Below are 14475 nucleotides of genomic sequence, written 5' to 3'. Positions count from 1 at the left end.
GATATGTCTCTCAGAATCCATATTCATGCGATCATAGTTACATAAAAAATATTTTAGTCTGTATCAAAGCTGAGTTAGTAATATCATTGGCCATACTTGCACCTTTCAGAATAAGGTTGCTTCTGTGAAACATCCAAATAAAAGAATGAAAACAGAAAGAGATGGTGAAGAACCACTTGAGCCAGATCTTTGTATAAAGAAGGAACCAGGAGAAAAGAGGGAAGCAAAAGAGAATAAAAGAGAAATTGAAAGGGAGCTAAAAGATAAAGATTTAAAGGAAAAAGATTGTAAAGAAAAAAGTGAAAACAAAGTAAAAGAAGCTATGAAGAAGAGAAAAAACATAAAAGAAGAAAAAGTATGCATACTTTTTTAACTTTGTTTTCATAATAAACTTGAGAAAGTAAAAGATTAGATATACATTTTAGAAATGACATTAACTCATGTTAGTCTCAATAACTAAGTTTTTCAGTATGTGTTGGTATATATAGTAAGAGAAAAAGTGGGTTTGACCATTTTTTTTAAAAAATAGACTCATCTACAGGGTAACATTAGAAAGATGGTTTAATTTTGGTTTTTCCAAATGAAGTAGGAGTAAAATAGACAAGTGTATTTAAAGAAATAAGTACTTAATGAAATGAACAAAAAAAGTTTTCTAAGAATGTTAATCATTTTGTTCCTGTGTTGGGGCTTTTATTTCCTCTTTTTTTCAGTTGAGTGAATCCAAATCTGAAAATAAGGAGCGATCCAAAAAGTCTTCAATGTCAGATGCTCCAGTTCATATTACTGCAAGTGGTGAACCAGTTCCCATATCAGAAGAATCTGAAGTCCTTGATCAGAAGACATTTAGCATTGTAAGCAGTAGACTTTCTCAGAATAGTCATTTAAATTGCAGTTTAATTTTTGGACCTTTTAACTTAGGTGTTTGTAATTGATAGTATAATTCAGATTAATGACAGAGACTTATATTTTAAAAGGTGTCAATAGAGAATTAATTTGGAAAAAAATTCTTTTCATATATTATTTTTCTTTCATCAAAATGATTTTTTTCCTGTACTTCAGAAGTTTACATAAGGGGGTTCATCTAAGTGTCCAGTGTTTCAGAATTACCCCTTCCATCATTCTCCTTAGCTCACCTGTTTACTCCTTCCAGATTCATTTCATATTTCCCACTTTTTTTGTCACATAAATACATTGAATAATATTTTTAGTTTTATTTTTTAGTTAGCATGCCTGAGCAGTATGATGTAATAATTCCTTGGATACAAACACTGTACTTTGAACAAGTTCATTCTCTCCATTATATTCATACTCTATCCCTATTTTGGGGGGTACAGGTTTTAAATAAACAGTGAAGTAAAGGCATTAAGAAATACTCAGCGAGAGATCCTGTTCCTTTCATTCTAGCATTTTTAACTTTAACTCAATTTTATAGAGCTTCTTACCTATAATAAGGAGGCTTTTTTTTTCCTGCAGCCTCTTATAGAAAACTCTTAGAATGGGCTGGGAAGGTGGCTCAGTGGTAGAGTGCTTGCCTTGCATGCATGAGGCCCTGGGTTTGATTCCTCAGCACCACATATGCAGAAAAAGCCAGAAGTGGCGCTGTGGCTCAAGTGGTAGAGTGCTAGCCTTGAGCTGAAGAGCTGAGGGACAGCACCCAGGCCCAGAGTTCAGGCCCCACAACCGGAAGAAGAAAAAAAAAGAAAACTCTTAAGAATATTAAAAATGAAAATGGCTATATTTTACTAGATAGTGAAATGCACAACAAAGACATAAATTATAAGCCCCAATGTTTTATTCCTGTATTTAAAGAACCTAAAATTTCACAGTCAAATTTATTACTAATATTTCTAAACCCACAATCTATGTGTACTAAATCATTGTGAATTGACAAAATTTCTTAGATCTTATATTGAGCAACACTGGCCTAATATATGACTAGTTAAACATAAAGAAACATTATATCCAAAGAAAAGAAACTCTTATATAACAAGATTGTGAGGTGGGAAGACAGTATTTGTGTGTGTGTGATATTACTGGTACATAACAGGTATGGGATGTTCAGAGCTTGAATTGAGGCTAAGAAATGTATTATTACAGACAGTAATGAAGGAAACATACAATATGGTATACAATTGTATCACATTTATACAGTATACGTAAGTGTAATATGTTCATATATATATGCTGTTTAAAACTTTTTAACATGAATATTCTATATTGCTTTGCAAATTTGACATATTTTATTCGTTAGATTTTGGCATAATCTTAGGTTCATTTTATCACATTAATCAAATGCTGTATATCACATTGTTTTTTTCATCTGTGCAACACTTGATGGACACCTAGACTGACTCCATAATTAAGCTGTTATGAACAGTGCTGCTATAAATCGATGGATATACAACTATCTTTTCTTGTACATTGATTTATACTGTCAGATATAATCCCAGGAATGGTACAGTTGAAATCATGTTATTCTGGTTTTCATTTGTTGAGGAACATCTATAGTCAATAAAATGGTGATGCACCAACTTACATTTGTTTTCTTTCCTCCCCTCCGTCCCGGATCCTGGAACCTGAACTCTGGGCCTATGTGATGTCTCTGAGCTCCTTTTGCTTAAGGCTAGCCACAGCACCACTTCTGGCTTTTTATGAGTAGTTTACTGGAGATAAGAGTCTCATGGACTTTCCTGTCTGGACTGGCTTCACACCATGATCCTCAGAGGATCTCAGCCTCCTGAGTAGTTAGAATTAGACACGTAACCTGCTGGCACCCCACTTCATTTGTTTTCTTAAAGTCATTCTAATTGAGGTGCCTGGACTCTCAGTGTTGTTTTTATTTTCATTTCCCTTATGGCTGAAAATGTTGGAACATCTTCATAAATTTATTTCTTGACCATTTATGTGTTTTTTGAGAACTATCTTTTCAATTCATTTTGCTCATTAATTGGATAGTTTAAAATATTTTCTTTTATGAAGTAGTTAATACAAAGAGTTTTAATTCCAGAATTCAGATTTTAAGCACAGTGCATCTTGATCATTGTCACCCTTCTCAATAATTCTTTTGATATTTGAGGGAGAGTCCATTATATATTCTGATATTAGTCCTTTATTCAGTGACTAGGAGGCAAAGATTTTCTTCCATTTTATAGGTAGTTTCTGTTCTGATAATTTTCTTTGCTGTATAGACCCTTTTTAATTTACTTTTTAATTCTTAGCTCCTAAGCAGTTGATAACTATAAAAAGATGTCACCTATGCATATATCTTGGAGTAGCTTACCTATATTTTCCTCGGTTTGTTTCAAAGTTTCAGACCATACATTTAGACTTTGATCCATTTGGAATTAATATTTATGCAGGCTGAGATTAGTTTCAGTCTTCTATGTGTGGATACCACTTTACCCAGCGCTATTCAATAAATATTGAATAGGACAAGCTCTCTAATGTATAACTTTTGACACATTTGTCAAAAATCTTGATTGCTGTAGCCAATGTTGTTTCTGGATCTTTTGTTGGTTCTTATGTCTGTTTCTGTGCAAGGACATTGCAGCTCTGTAGTATTTCGTCAAGTGAGGTATTATTTGGGGTCTTCTGTGTTTCTATATGAATTAATTTTCCATTTATTGAAAAATGACATGAGTTTTTATAAGAATTACATTGAATCTTCAGATTGCTTTCAATAGTGTAGTCATTTTCACAATATTAATTTTGCTGATTCATGAACACGTGCATGTTTTCACCTTCTAACGTCTTTCTCAATTCAATTCTATAGTTTTGTAGTATTTATTTTAGAAATCTTTTGCCTCCTTTTGTAAGTTTACTTCTTGGTATTTAATGTTTTTAGGGTTCTTGTAAATAGGGTTTCTTGCCTGATTTCTTCCTTACTTGTTTGATTTTGGTATATAGAAAACCTAAGCTGTTTTCTTTTTGCTACTTTGTGAAAAATAGTTATTACAACCAAGAGATTTTTGGTGGAATCTTTAGTTTTTTTTAAAAAATCTTTGTATCTGAAAACAGCAATATTATGACTTCTTTATGATTTGCATCTTTTTAAAAAATCTCTTTCTTGTCTAATTACTCTGGCTAAGAATTCAAGCGTTATATGCCTAGTTCTTGACCTTGAGGAATTGTATTGGTTTTCCCCAATTAATATAATGTTGGTTATAGGTTTTTATATTGTGGTATATTCCTTTTATTTCTGTTTTCTTCAGGACTTTTCATGAAGGAATACTGGATACTCTTATGCCTTTTCTACATCTACTGAGATACTTAGGCAATTTATGTCTTTTATTTTCTTTATGTATCCTGTTAATATGTATTGGGGATATTAAAACATCCTTGTGTACTTACAGTGAAACTTCATATAGTATGATTTTTAATGTGTCACTTTTAGTTTTCATTCATTATACTGAGTTTCTATGTCAAAATATATATACATATATATGTATATATGGAGGGAATTTGTAATTTTTTCCCCCTCTCCAACCTCTATCCTTGCTCTTCCTCCCCATCCCCTTTTACCCTTTTTTAATCTTTTTAAAAATCTTTTCAATGAATCAACTTTTTGTTCTGTTGATTCTTTGTATTGTTTCAGTCTCCATTGTTATTTCTGCCATACTCTTTATTGTTTCCTTTGTCTACTTTGGGATTTGGCTAGTTCTTGTTTTTCTGAAAGTTGCAGGTACATCAGTAGGTTATCAATTTGGGATCTCTCTGATTTTTTTTTTTTATTGAAGGTACTCATAGTTATAAACTTAAAACTGCCTTTGCTGTGACACAAAGTCTCTCGTAAGTTGTGTTTTCATTTTTGTTTGATTCTAGGAATTTTTTATTTCTCTGTGACTCACTGGCACATTCGCTGGTAAATTGTTCAGTCTCCATGTGTTCGGGTATTTTCTGTGGTTTCTCTTGTTGGTTTGTAGTTTTAGTTCCTCTATAGCCTAAGAAAATGTCAAAAATTATTTCAATTTTCTTACATTTCTTAAGAGTTGCTTTATATTGGAAGATACCTATTTTGTAGAAAGTTCTGTGGGCTTTTGAGGAGAAACTAATCTCTGGATATGTTAAGTGTATTTGACCTCTAGTTGTTTTTTTTAATTCTGAAGATTCTTTGTGGTTGTTTTTGTTCAGATGACCTATCTATTGGTTAGAGTTGGGTATAAGAAAATTAAGAAACATAGGCCCCATGGTTTCCCTTATTGGCAATATGTAGTATATGTATGAGTCAAGCGGAAAAGGTCAAATAATGTGATGTTAGGAAAATGAACCCTTAGATATGTATTTTAATGTTTTTTTTCTTCCATGCATGTGTTTCTAACGCATTTATAAGATTATCTCTTTGTTGCTTTGTATGTCCCTCCCCCACAGTATAACCCCTGCTTTCACTATATTTGATGTCAGTATAACTTGTGGAGGAGATGGGGAAAAACAAGTCGTTTAAGGATACAGGTGGACCTGTTGCAACAATGAGAAGTACAAGTTGTCATGTCAAAAACGAGCTTTACAATGTTGGTGGGGGGGGGGGAGGATCGGGACTGGGGGGGAGGCTGGGAAGGGATGTGAAGGATAAACAAAGGAGGAAGCTGCAATGCTTGGTAAGAAATGTACGTATTATCCTGCCCATGTAATTGTAACCCCTCTGTACAGTATGTTCACAAATAAAATAAATTAAAAAGAAATTTTTTTTTTGACTTTTGTAACTAATTTTGGTTTGATGTTTTTGTCAGACAGGAGCATAGTTTTGGAGGAGTAAGCCTGCCTTTTTTTTTTTTTTTTTTTAACATTTCTTGCGCATCTGAATCCTACTCTTTATTGGAGGTTTTAATCACCTGTAGAATTGCAGTTGAGATATTCTATGTTCAGGCAGGACAGTATAGTGACAGAGTTGAGGTGCTGTTTCTCACCATTGAAGTTAGGATATGGCTCAATAGTCAAAGCATTCAACCACACTTTGCTTATTTCAATTATTGCTAGCCTCATAGAAATTGGATAGCCTGTGAACCTGGGGCAAGTTCTCACTTGGAATAGGCAGCAGGCATCCAAGCCTACAGGTGATCCCCTGAATGCCTCAGACAGAGCATGGACATAGCAAACAGAACGGAGCCCTGTACTAGCTAGGGGAATAGTTTCCCTTTACCCTCTTACAGCCTTCTAATTTTCATCTAATTGTTTTTTTATTGTGAAAATACTGTACAGAGGGGTTACAATTACATGGGCAAGATAATGCATTGTAGCCTCCTCCTTTGTTTCCCCTTCCCATCGCATCCCCCGTCTCCCCCCGACCCTCCTCCCCACCTTACAAAGTTCATCCAATTGTTAAATGGACAGTGTTCTACTGTGTCCATGAATTTACCCTTCATTTATCTTCATAAATGATCCTTTTATTATCCTAGCGATGAAAAATAGAATTGTTTTAAACACAGATTCCAGAGCCAAGCATTCTGGTCTTGCCCTGGATTTTATTTCTATTTAAGGAATACTCTTTTATTGATGAATAACTGAGTAGTAATAAATCACCTGGCCTTCTTCTGTGTCATTTTCTAGACATTTTCCCTTATTTGTACTTTCAGATTTTTCCTCTCTTTCATTGATTTTTCCCCCCCTTTACAAATGGCAGTCACTAACAAGCACAGGGAGAAGAAAAAAGCACAAGATTTGAGATGGTTGGACCTGGCATTTTGTTCCTAAGCCTCTTTTTTTTTTCCTAGAAAAGATTAAATAGTTGGAAAAGGACTATTGTTTGGGTTGTATTTAGAGTGAAGTATAGTCTGTGGTATCCTAGTAAGTGCTTTTTGAATGTTCTATCTCCAGTTCCCATCTTTTTAGGCTTTTGCTTTTACATAGATTTCAATCAATTCTGGTTTCTCACACAGTGAGCAAATACTGAGATATAAGCCACACTCATCTCTTTACTGAGTTACTCAATAAGATCATACTTGTTCTTACTGTTGCAACCATTCTCTTATCATTCTATAATGCAGTTTGTACTTGATACAGCAGTTGGAGGTTGTAATAGTTACAAGAAGAATTAAGTCATATCTGTTATTTCTTTTTTTTTTAACTGTATTTTTTTTGTCTTTTCTTTTATGGTACTGGGGATCGAACCCAGGACGTTGCTAGGCAAGCGCTTTGCCACTGAGCTACATCCCAGCCCCATATCTGTTATTTCTATACTTAGAGCTCTCAAATGACTTTCCATCTCTCTTAAAACAAAACTTTTTATTGTATATATTACATATAATATATATCCATTTTCTGGATCATATAAAAATCTTATTTTATATGATCAGAGGCACATAGGCATTACACCTTGTATTCCCTCCCCTAAGAGTGTCCTCCTTTGGTCTTACTATGTGAATGTCTAGAGTCCTGTATAATTTATCATGTCCTGGTGTATTTTATACCTAGCTTCTGCAGATGAGAGAAAATGTATGGTTTGTGTCTCTGAGCTTAGTTTACTTCACTTAGCATGATGCTTTCTAAGTCCATCCATTTCCCTGCAAATGGCATATTATTCTATCTAATGGCTATAAAAAATTCCATTGTGTATAGGTACTACATTTTTTGTATCCACTCATCTATCTATTTAGGGCATCTGGGCTGTTTCTACAATTTGGTTTAAAGATAAATAACTTTCAAAAACCTGAAGTAGTATATTGTCATCATTATATCATCTGGAATGACAAGTGTCATTTCTACCACCTAATGTTGCTTTTCTTATATAGTTCCAGACCCATTAGCATTCATATATTTTTCCTTAAACATTTTCAAGCAAAATTTTGGTTATAACATGCCCTCTGTTTCTCTTTGTATTGAACATAGTTGTCAAGAAAAACTAAATCACTATGTTTTGCACTGGATTCTAGGTTTTATAAAATCATCGTCTATCATACTGATTTATTTCTTACATTTAGAATAATGCTAACATAGCATATATTCAATTTATAGGTGTTTAATATATTATTTTCTAGCAGGATGTAAACTACCAAAATTAAACCAGAAGTAAAAAACAAAGGAGCTATGAATAATGCCAACAGTGTAGTTAGGAAATGACTGTTTAATAAGGCTACTTAGAATGGTATATTTTTGCATTAAAAATAATTTTATAGAATCTAAGTAAAGTTCAAGACTTGTATTTCCATGAAGACTGATTTTCACATGACAATAATTATTTTCCTGAAGGAAATACAAAGGGGAAAAATGATGTGGATTTGTGAGGTGACCTGCAGCTGCTTTTTTCATCACCCTACAGTGCTATATTTACTCAAGTAAATGTCACTGGGCAAGCCAGCTCTTGCCATGTTCAGGTTTCTAATACATGTATTTATGTTCTTTTCCTATTTTCAAGTGTAAAGAAAGAATGAGGCCTGTGAAAGCAGCTTTGAAACAACTTGATAGACCCGAAAAAGGCCTCTCAGAAAGAGAACAGCTGGAACATACTAGACAATGTTTAATAAAAATTGGAGACCATATCACAGAATGTCTGAAAGAGTACACAAATCCTGAACAAATTAAGCAGTGGAGAAAGTAAGTGATACACTGTTAAATTTATCACTATCTATTTGTTGACATTAAGCAAGTTTTCATGGTATCCATTTTTGTTATGTTCTCCCTTTACGTTTTTTACCAAATGCCTTAAAAATAATGGAAATGCAGTACTATTTTTTGTTTAAAAATTATTGTAATGAAGAGATGCTGAAAACAATAGAATTTAAGGAGATGCGTCTTATTGATTTGTGTTAGGTCCAGCTCTGATGCTTTACCCAAAATGAGATAGTTGTGCAGGTTATAAGGTCAGGAGCAGAACTTAATTCCTGACTTCAGTATTTGTAGGGAAAAATGTATTTGTATAAAGAATTATGCACAAAAAGATAGTTTTAATTTTCTTACTCTTGTGAATTAACTGTAGAATGTGGGAAAGTCTTAATGTACTTTCTTAGTTCTATAGATTTCAGTTGAATCAGGTATTTGTTTTCTCAGCTAAATATTATTTTAAATTATATTTCAAGGTAAATGTCATAACTATAATGTATATTTGGGTTTTCTTATGATGACTAACTTAACATAATATTTACCTTTTGAGGTGTTACTGAGAATTTAGAATTACATTAAGGTGTTCAATTTGATGACTTAGTATACATTATTAAATGATGCATGGTTAATAACTAATGCATGCTTTAAACGGAAGGAGTTCTAGAGATACATGCCATTATTGGTTTATAGTGTCAGTTCAGAAAGTAAGAGTCCCCCCTCCCCAGGGCTTGGGCACTATCTCTGAGCCTTTTTGTGCTCAAGGCTAATGCTCTACCACTGGAACTATATATAGCACCACTTCCAGCCTTTTCTGAGTAAGAGTCTCACCGACTTTCCTGCCTGGACTGGCTTTGAACCATGACCCTCAGATCTCAGTCTAAGTAGCTAGAATTATAGGCATGAGCCACTGACACCTGGCAGTGATAGCCATTTTAATGCATTAAGACTATCTTTGGCCTAACCTTTCTTATCTGATACTGTTCCCAAACCATTAACATACCTCATCCATAAAGTCGGTAATAACATTAACAATATCTGAATACCTTCTTTTTTTTAATTTTTATTTTTTTTGGGGGGGGCTGAACTCTGGGCCTGGACACTGTCCCTCAGCTCTTCAGCTCAAGGCTAGCGCTCTACCACTTGAGCCACAGTGCCACTTACAGCTTTTTTTTCTTTTTGCCTATGTGGTACTGGGGAATCGAACCCAGGGCCTCAGGCATGCAAGGCAAGCGCTCTACCGCTGAGCCACCTTCCCAGCCCCCTGAATACCTTCTTAATTTTTCACTTTACATATGTTTGATTCGTTTTAAATCAGGGCTTATTTCTACTTTTTATTCCAATGGCTATAAAATTAAGGGGTTTGAAGGAACAGTATTGTTAGTGTACTTTGAATCTTACTGAAAATAAATATGAAAATTAATCTTTTTAGTTTAGACTATCACATAGAAAGATAGGTGCTTCTGTTTGAGCCTCAAATGGTTCTGTAAAAAAAAAAAAAAAAAAACAACTCAGTATTTTCCAGGAAATTAATTTCCTTTTTCTTTCAGAAACCTGTGGATTTTTGTATCTAAGTTTACTGAATTTGATGCAAGAAAATTACATAAATTATATAAGCATGCTATTAAAAAGCGGCAAGAATCTCAGGTAAATCAATACTTTTTGTTGTTATTGTTTTTGAAAGGGGGTGGCCTGTCCTGGAGCTTGAATTTAAGAGCCTAGGCATCAGCCCTGGGCTTAGCTCAAAGCTTCAAGGCTAGTGCTCTCTACTGTTGAGCAACAGCTTCCCTTTTGGCTTTTGGTGGTTCATTAGAGATACGAATCTCAATAGACTTTCCTGCCCAAACCACAGTCCTCAGATCTCAGCCTCCTGAGTAGCTAGACTACAGGCATGAGCCACTAGCATATATAATTTCTACTTAGAAAAAAGATTTTAGGGCTGGGAAGGTGGCTCAGCAGTGTTGTGCTTGCCTTGCATACATGAGGCCCAGGGTTTGATTCCTCACAACCACATAAGCAGAAAAAGTCAGAAGTGACGCTTTAGCTCAAGTGCGGTAGTGGACTAGCCTTGAGCTGAAGGTTAAGGGACACAGTCCAGGCCCCACAACCGACTCCCCCCCCCCCCAAAAAAAAAAAGACTTTATGTGTAAAGTAACATTTGTGTTCCATGTGTGCATTTTAATACCTTACGTGGGAATTTAAAGTGTCTTCCTTTCTCCCTCATCCCCCTTATATGAGTATTTTAAACCACTTAAAAAGACTCTTATGTATTTTAGCAAAACAATGACCAGAACAGCAACTTGAATGCTCATGTGATTAGAAATCCAGGTAAGTTAAATCTGTTTTCCTTTTTTAAAAAGTATATAAACCACATTATTAAATGGTTTAAACTGTTTAAAGTACCATTGTGCTAAGTGGATTCTGTAGTTCTCATACAAGTTTACATTATTTTTTTCAAAAGATATTCTCTTGTAGTATTTTAGCTTACTATCCTTTCTGTAAAACAATCTTTTGACAGTTTCTAGGAAATGTAGGATGATTGTTAAGTGAGTGAATTCTTGTTTTATATCATTCGAAAATTGAATTTTGATTTTCTGTGAGTCAGCAGGATAGTCCAAGGAAAATGTGGGTACCATATTTTTCAGTTGTAATTGTTTTACATTTCAAAACCAAGTAATCTTTTAAGCATTGGTGCTGCTTTTTAAACCATTTTTATTAACAGACTGTATTTTGGAAATTATTTTGTTTTAGTAAGGAGTTATTCTTTATCTAGCCATTAAGGTAGTTTTACCGCATTAACAAAAACGTCTCTTTCTTATCTAATAGATGTAGAAAGGTTAAAAGAGAATACAAATCATGATGACAGCAGCAGGGACAGTTACTCTTCTGATAGACACTTATCTCAGTATCATGATCATCACAAAGACCGGCACCAAGGAGATTCTTATAAAAAGACTGATTCTAGGAAAAGACCCTATTCTTCATTTAGTAATGGTAAAGATCATCGTGAATGGGATCACTACAAGCAAGACAGCAGGTACTTGACTTACTTTTTTGAAAATGTTGCTTATACATGTCTCTTTTTGATTATATTTGATGTATTTGACCTATATTGGTCAAGGAGGTTTTCCAAAATCAGAACAGATCTTGTTTATTTAATAAGAAATGTTAATATACAGTGCTTTTTGTTATTCATTTTAAGAACTGAATTTTTCTATGAAACTTTTTGTTTTTGCTGATCCTGGGGCTTGAACTTGGGCCTGAGCGCTGTCCCTGAGCTCCTTTTTTGTTCAAGGCTAATATTCTACCACTTGAGCCACAGCACCACTTCTGACTTTTTCTGAGTAGTTTATTGGACATACAAGTCTCACAGACTTTCTTGCCTTGGGCTGGCTTCAAATCATGATCCTTAGATCTGAGCCTCCTAAGTAGCTAGGAATACAAGCCTGAGCCAACAGTGCCTGGCTATAAAACAGTTTTGAATTAAAAAACTGAAGTCAAAATACACAGTGAAGCCAGGTGCCGGTGGCTCACACCTGTGATCCTAGCTACTCAGGAGGCTGAGACCTTAGGATCGCGGTTCAAAGTCAGCCCCGGCAAGAAACTCCGTGAAACTCTTTTATCTCCAATAAACCACCAGAAAACTGGAAGTGGCACTGGAGCTCAAGTGGTAGAACACTAGCCTTGAGCTGAAGAGCTGAGGGACAGTGCCCAGGCCCAGAGTTCAAGCTACGTGATTGACCAAAAAAAAAAAAAAGTACACAGTGAAAGTTGTGGAGACTATTGGGTCAAATGCTCTCCAAAATACAGATTAAAGTAAAAATGTTGGGGAGAATTGTACATTCCATATTTTTAAAATTAGTGTTCCTAAGTCAGAAAATATGTTTTTGTTTTCGTTTTCTCCCTCCTCCTGTTCACAAGTAAGATTGTATATTCTATATTGTTATATAACCAAATAATTTTCATTAATCAATATTCCTGGTGGTTTTTAAGGTAATTTATGATATTTAATGAAATACTAAGTATATACAATTAAAAGCATATCTTAAGTATTTTTTAGGAAGTTTCTTTTTAACATTTAAATTTGCATTATTTGACTAAAAGCTGAATTTCTCTTTTATTAGGTACTACAGTGAGAGAGAAAAACACAGAAAGCTGGATGATCACAGGAGTAGAGATCACAGGTCAACTTTGGAAGGAAGTTTAAAGGATAGATCTCATTCTGACCATCGATCTCATTCAGATCATCGGTTACATTCAGATCACCGGTCAAGTTCTGAATACACGCATCATAAATCTTCCAGGGATTATAGATATCACTCAGATTGGCAAATGGACCACAGAGCTTCCAGTAGTGGCCCCAGGTCACCACTAGATCAGCGGTCTCCTTATGGCTCCAGATCTCCGTTTGAACATTCAGTTGAACACAAAAGTACACCCGAGCATACCTGGAGCAGTAGGAAAACATAACAAAAAACTTGTCTTTCTGGACTTAACTTTTAGCCATATATCATAAACCAACACAGTAATTGCCTTACATGACTTGAAAAAATTGATTATAAACAGATATTCTATCAGTAGCAGTATTGTTACTTCTTTCCAGGATGCAAGGTCTATTACCCCAACAGAAGAGAAAATATTTTTATATTTAAGGATTATGCTGCACTGTACTACAAATATTGTAGTACTTTTTTTTTCTTTTTTTAAAGAAATGAAAAATGTTTACTATAACAGGGACCTCAACACTGCCCTCCCGTATCCGTATAGGCTGGATAAAACTGTTTTTAAAAAGTCAGTGATTTTTCAGCTGACCTCCATTTAAATTATGTTTGTATATGTACTCTGACCTGTGATCATGTTTCAGGAAGGAATGAAAGAGAGTTCTTTTCTTAATAAAGAAAAAACACTCAAGGACTTTGTTCACTTTCCAAAGCTACTTGTTTACATTGTACACTGCGACCACCTTGCCGCTTTTCATCACAAGCTTGAATATTTAAATTCTGTACTTATACCTGTAATATAGCCAGGAATTTCCTGTTTGTGATCTATTATTATGCCTTTTTACAAAAAAAGAGATGGCTGTAAATTATTGTAAATGTATTAAATGAGCTTTCCTTATTTCCCTTTCTCAGGCTTTTTTTGACTGTTCCTTTCCCTACCAACTCAGGCCTTCTTATTAAAAAAAAATCAGTGTAAAAACACTTTCTAATGATTTGTCTTGATGGAATCATTGTTTAGAATGTAAAAATGGGGAAAGGGGCCACCTATTTCCATTAGTTCTTTTTATATCAAATATTTTATTAGATACATGTTATTCCCTCTCTCCTTTATTTTCTTTTTTAGTCAATATTTGTTTGTATGTAAAAAAATTGGTATGCTCTGGAAACATTTTTTCAGAAGGTAGACATATGAACACTCTCAAAATCCAACATAGCCAAAAGTGATGATAAATGCATTGTTTTCTCTTTTCATGTGGGCAATAATGTCAAATGTGCTATGCAGCCAGGTTAACATTTTAGATAAACTCGATTGACTTTTAATATAAACTGTTACAGTGCACACTGATTGTATATAAAAACCTTCTTTATGACAAATTAAATTTAAGTAAAAGGATATGTGGGCTCCTGTAGTTTTCTGCTGCTTTCTTATTCCCAAACATCTAGTCATTATTTTAAAGTGACATTTAGCTGCCAGAAAAGGATATTAGCGTAAGCAGTGGAATATAGATAAGGTGTAGCAGTGCTAAATCTGCTTTGAAGACTTGGGTCTTTCTAGAGAGTAAAACTTGGGTCTTTGGATCCTTGGGCTTCCTACAGACATTAGAATGTCTTATATTTATTCGTGTATTTTTTTTTTTTTTTCTTTGTTATATCTGTAGGAATTTTTTTTTTTTTTTTTTGGTCCGGTCGTGGGCCTGAACTCTGGGCCTGGGCGCTGTCCCTCAGC

The 14475-nt window shown here is 34.4% G+C and overlaps 1 protein-coding gene across 6 annotated transcripts in view; it reads left to right on the top strand.

The window, feature by feature from the left end:
* The window catches only part of Chd1 (chromodomain helicase DNA binding protein 1), a 118140-nt gene extending 103998 nt beyond the window's left edge, over nucleotides 1–14142 (top strand). For all 6 annotated transcript variants that reach the window (XM_013022033.1, XM_013022032.1, XM_013022031.1 and 3 more), the window contains 6 exons: nucleotides 711–851; nucleotides 8348–8526; nucleotides 10080–10176; nucleotides 10806–10857; nucleotides 11356–11566; nucleotides 12654–14142. In XM_013022033.1, coding sequence (XP_012877487.1) covers nucleotides 711–851; nucleotides 8348–8526; nucleotides 10080–10176; nucleotides 10806–10857; nucleotides 11356–11566; nucleotides 12654–12999 — 1026 coding nt within the window. In that variant the 3' untranslated portion in view covers nucleotides 13000–14142. The remainder of the gene's footprint in view (nucleotides 1–710; nucleotides 852–8347; nucleotides 8527–10079; nucleotides 10177–10805; nucleotides 10858–11355; nucleotides 11567–12653) is intronic.
* The last annotated feature ends 333 nt before the right edge of the window (nucleotides 14143–14475 follow it).

This window comes from Dipodomys ordii, unplaced genomic scaffold (genome assembly GCF_000151885.1).
Source record: "Dipodomys ordii isolate 6190 unplaced genomic scaffold, Dord_2.0 Scaffold59, whole genome shotgun sequence".
Taxonomy (NCBI): domain Eukaryota; kingdom Metazoa; phylum Chordata; class Mammalia; order Rodentia; family Heteromyidae; genus Dipodomys; species Dipodomys ordii.
Note: the sequence above shows the minus strand (reverse complement) of the source record. Positions and strands in the feature narration are given on the sequence as shown.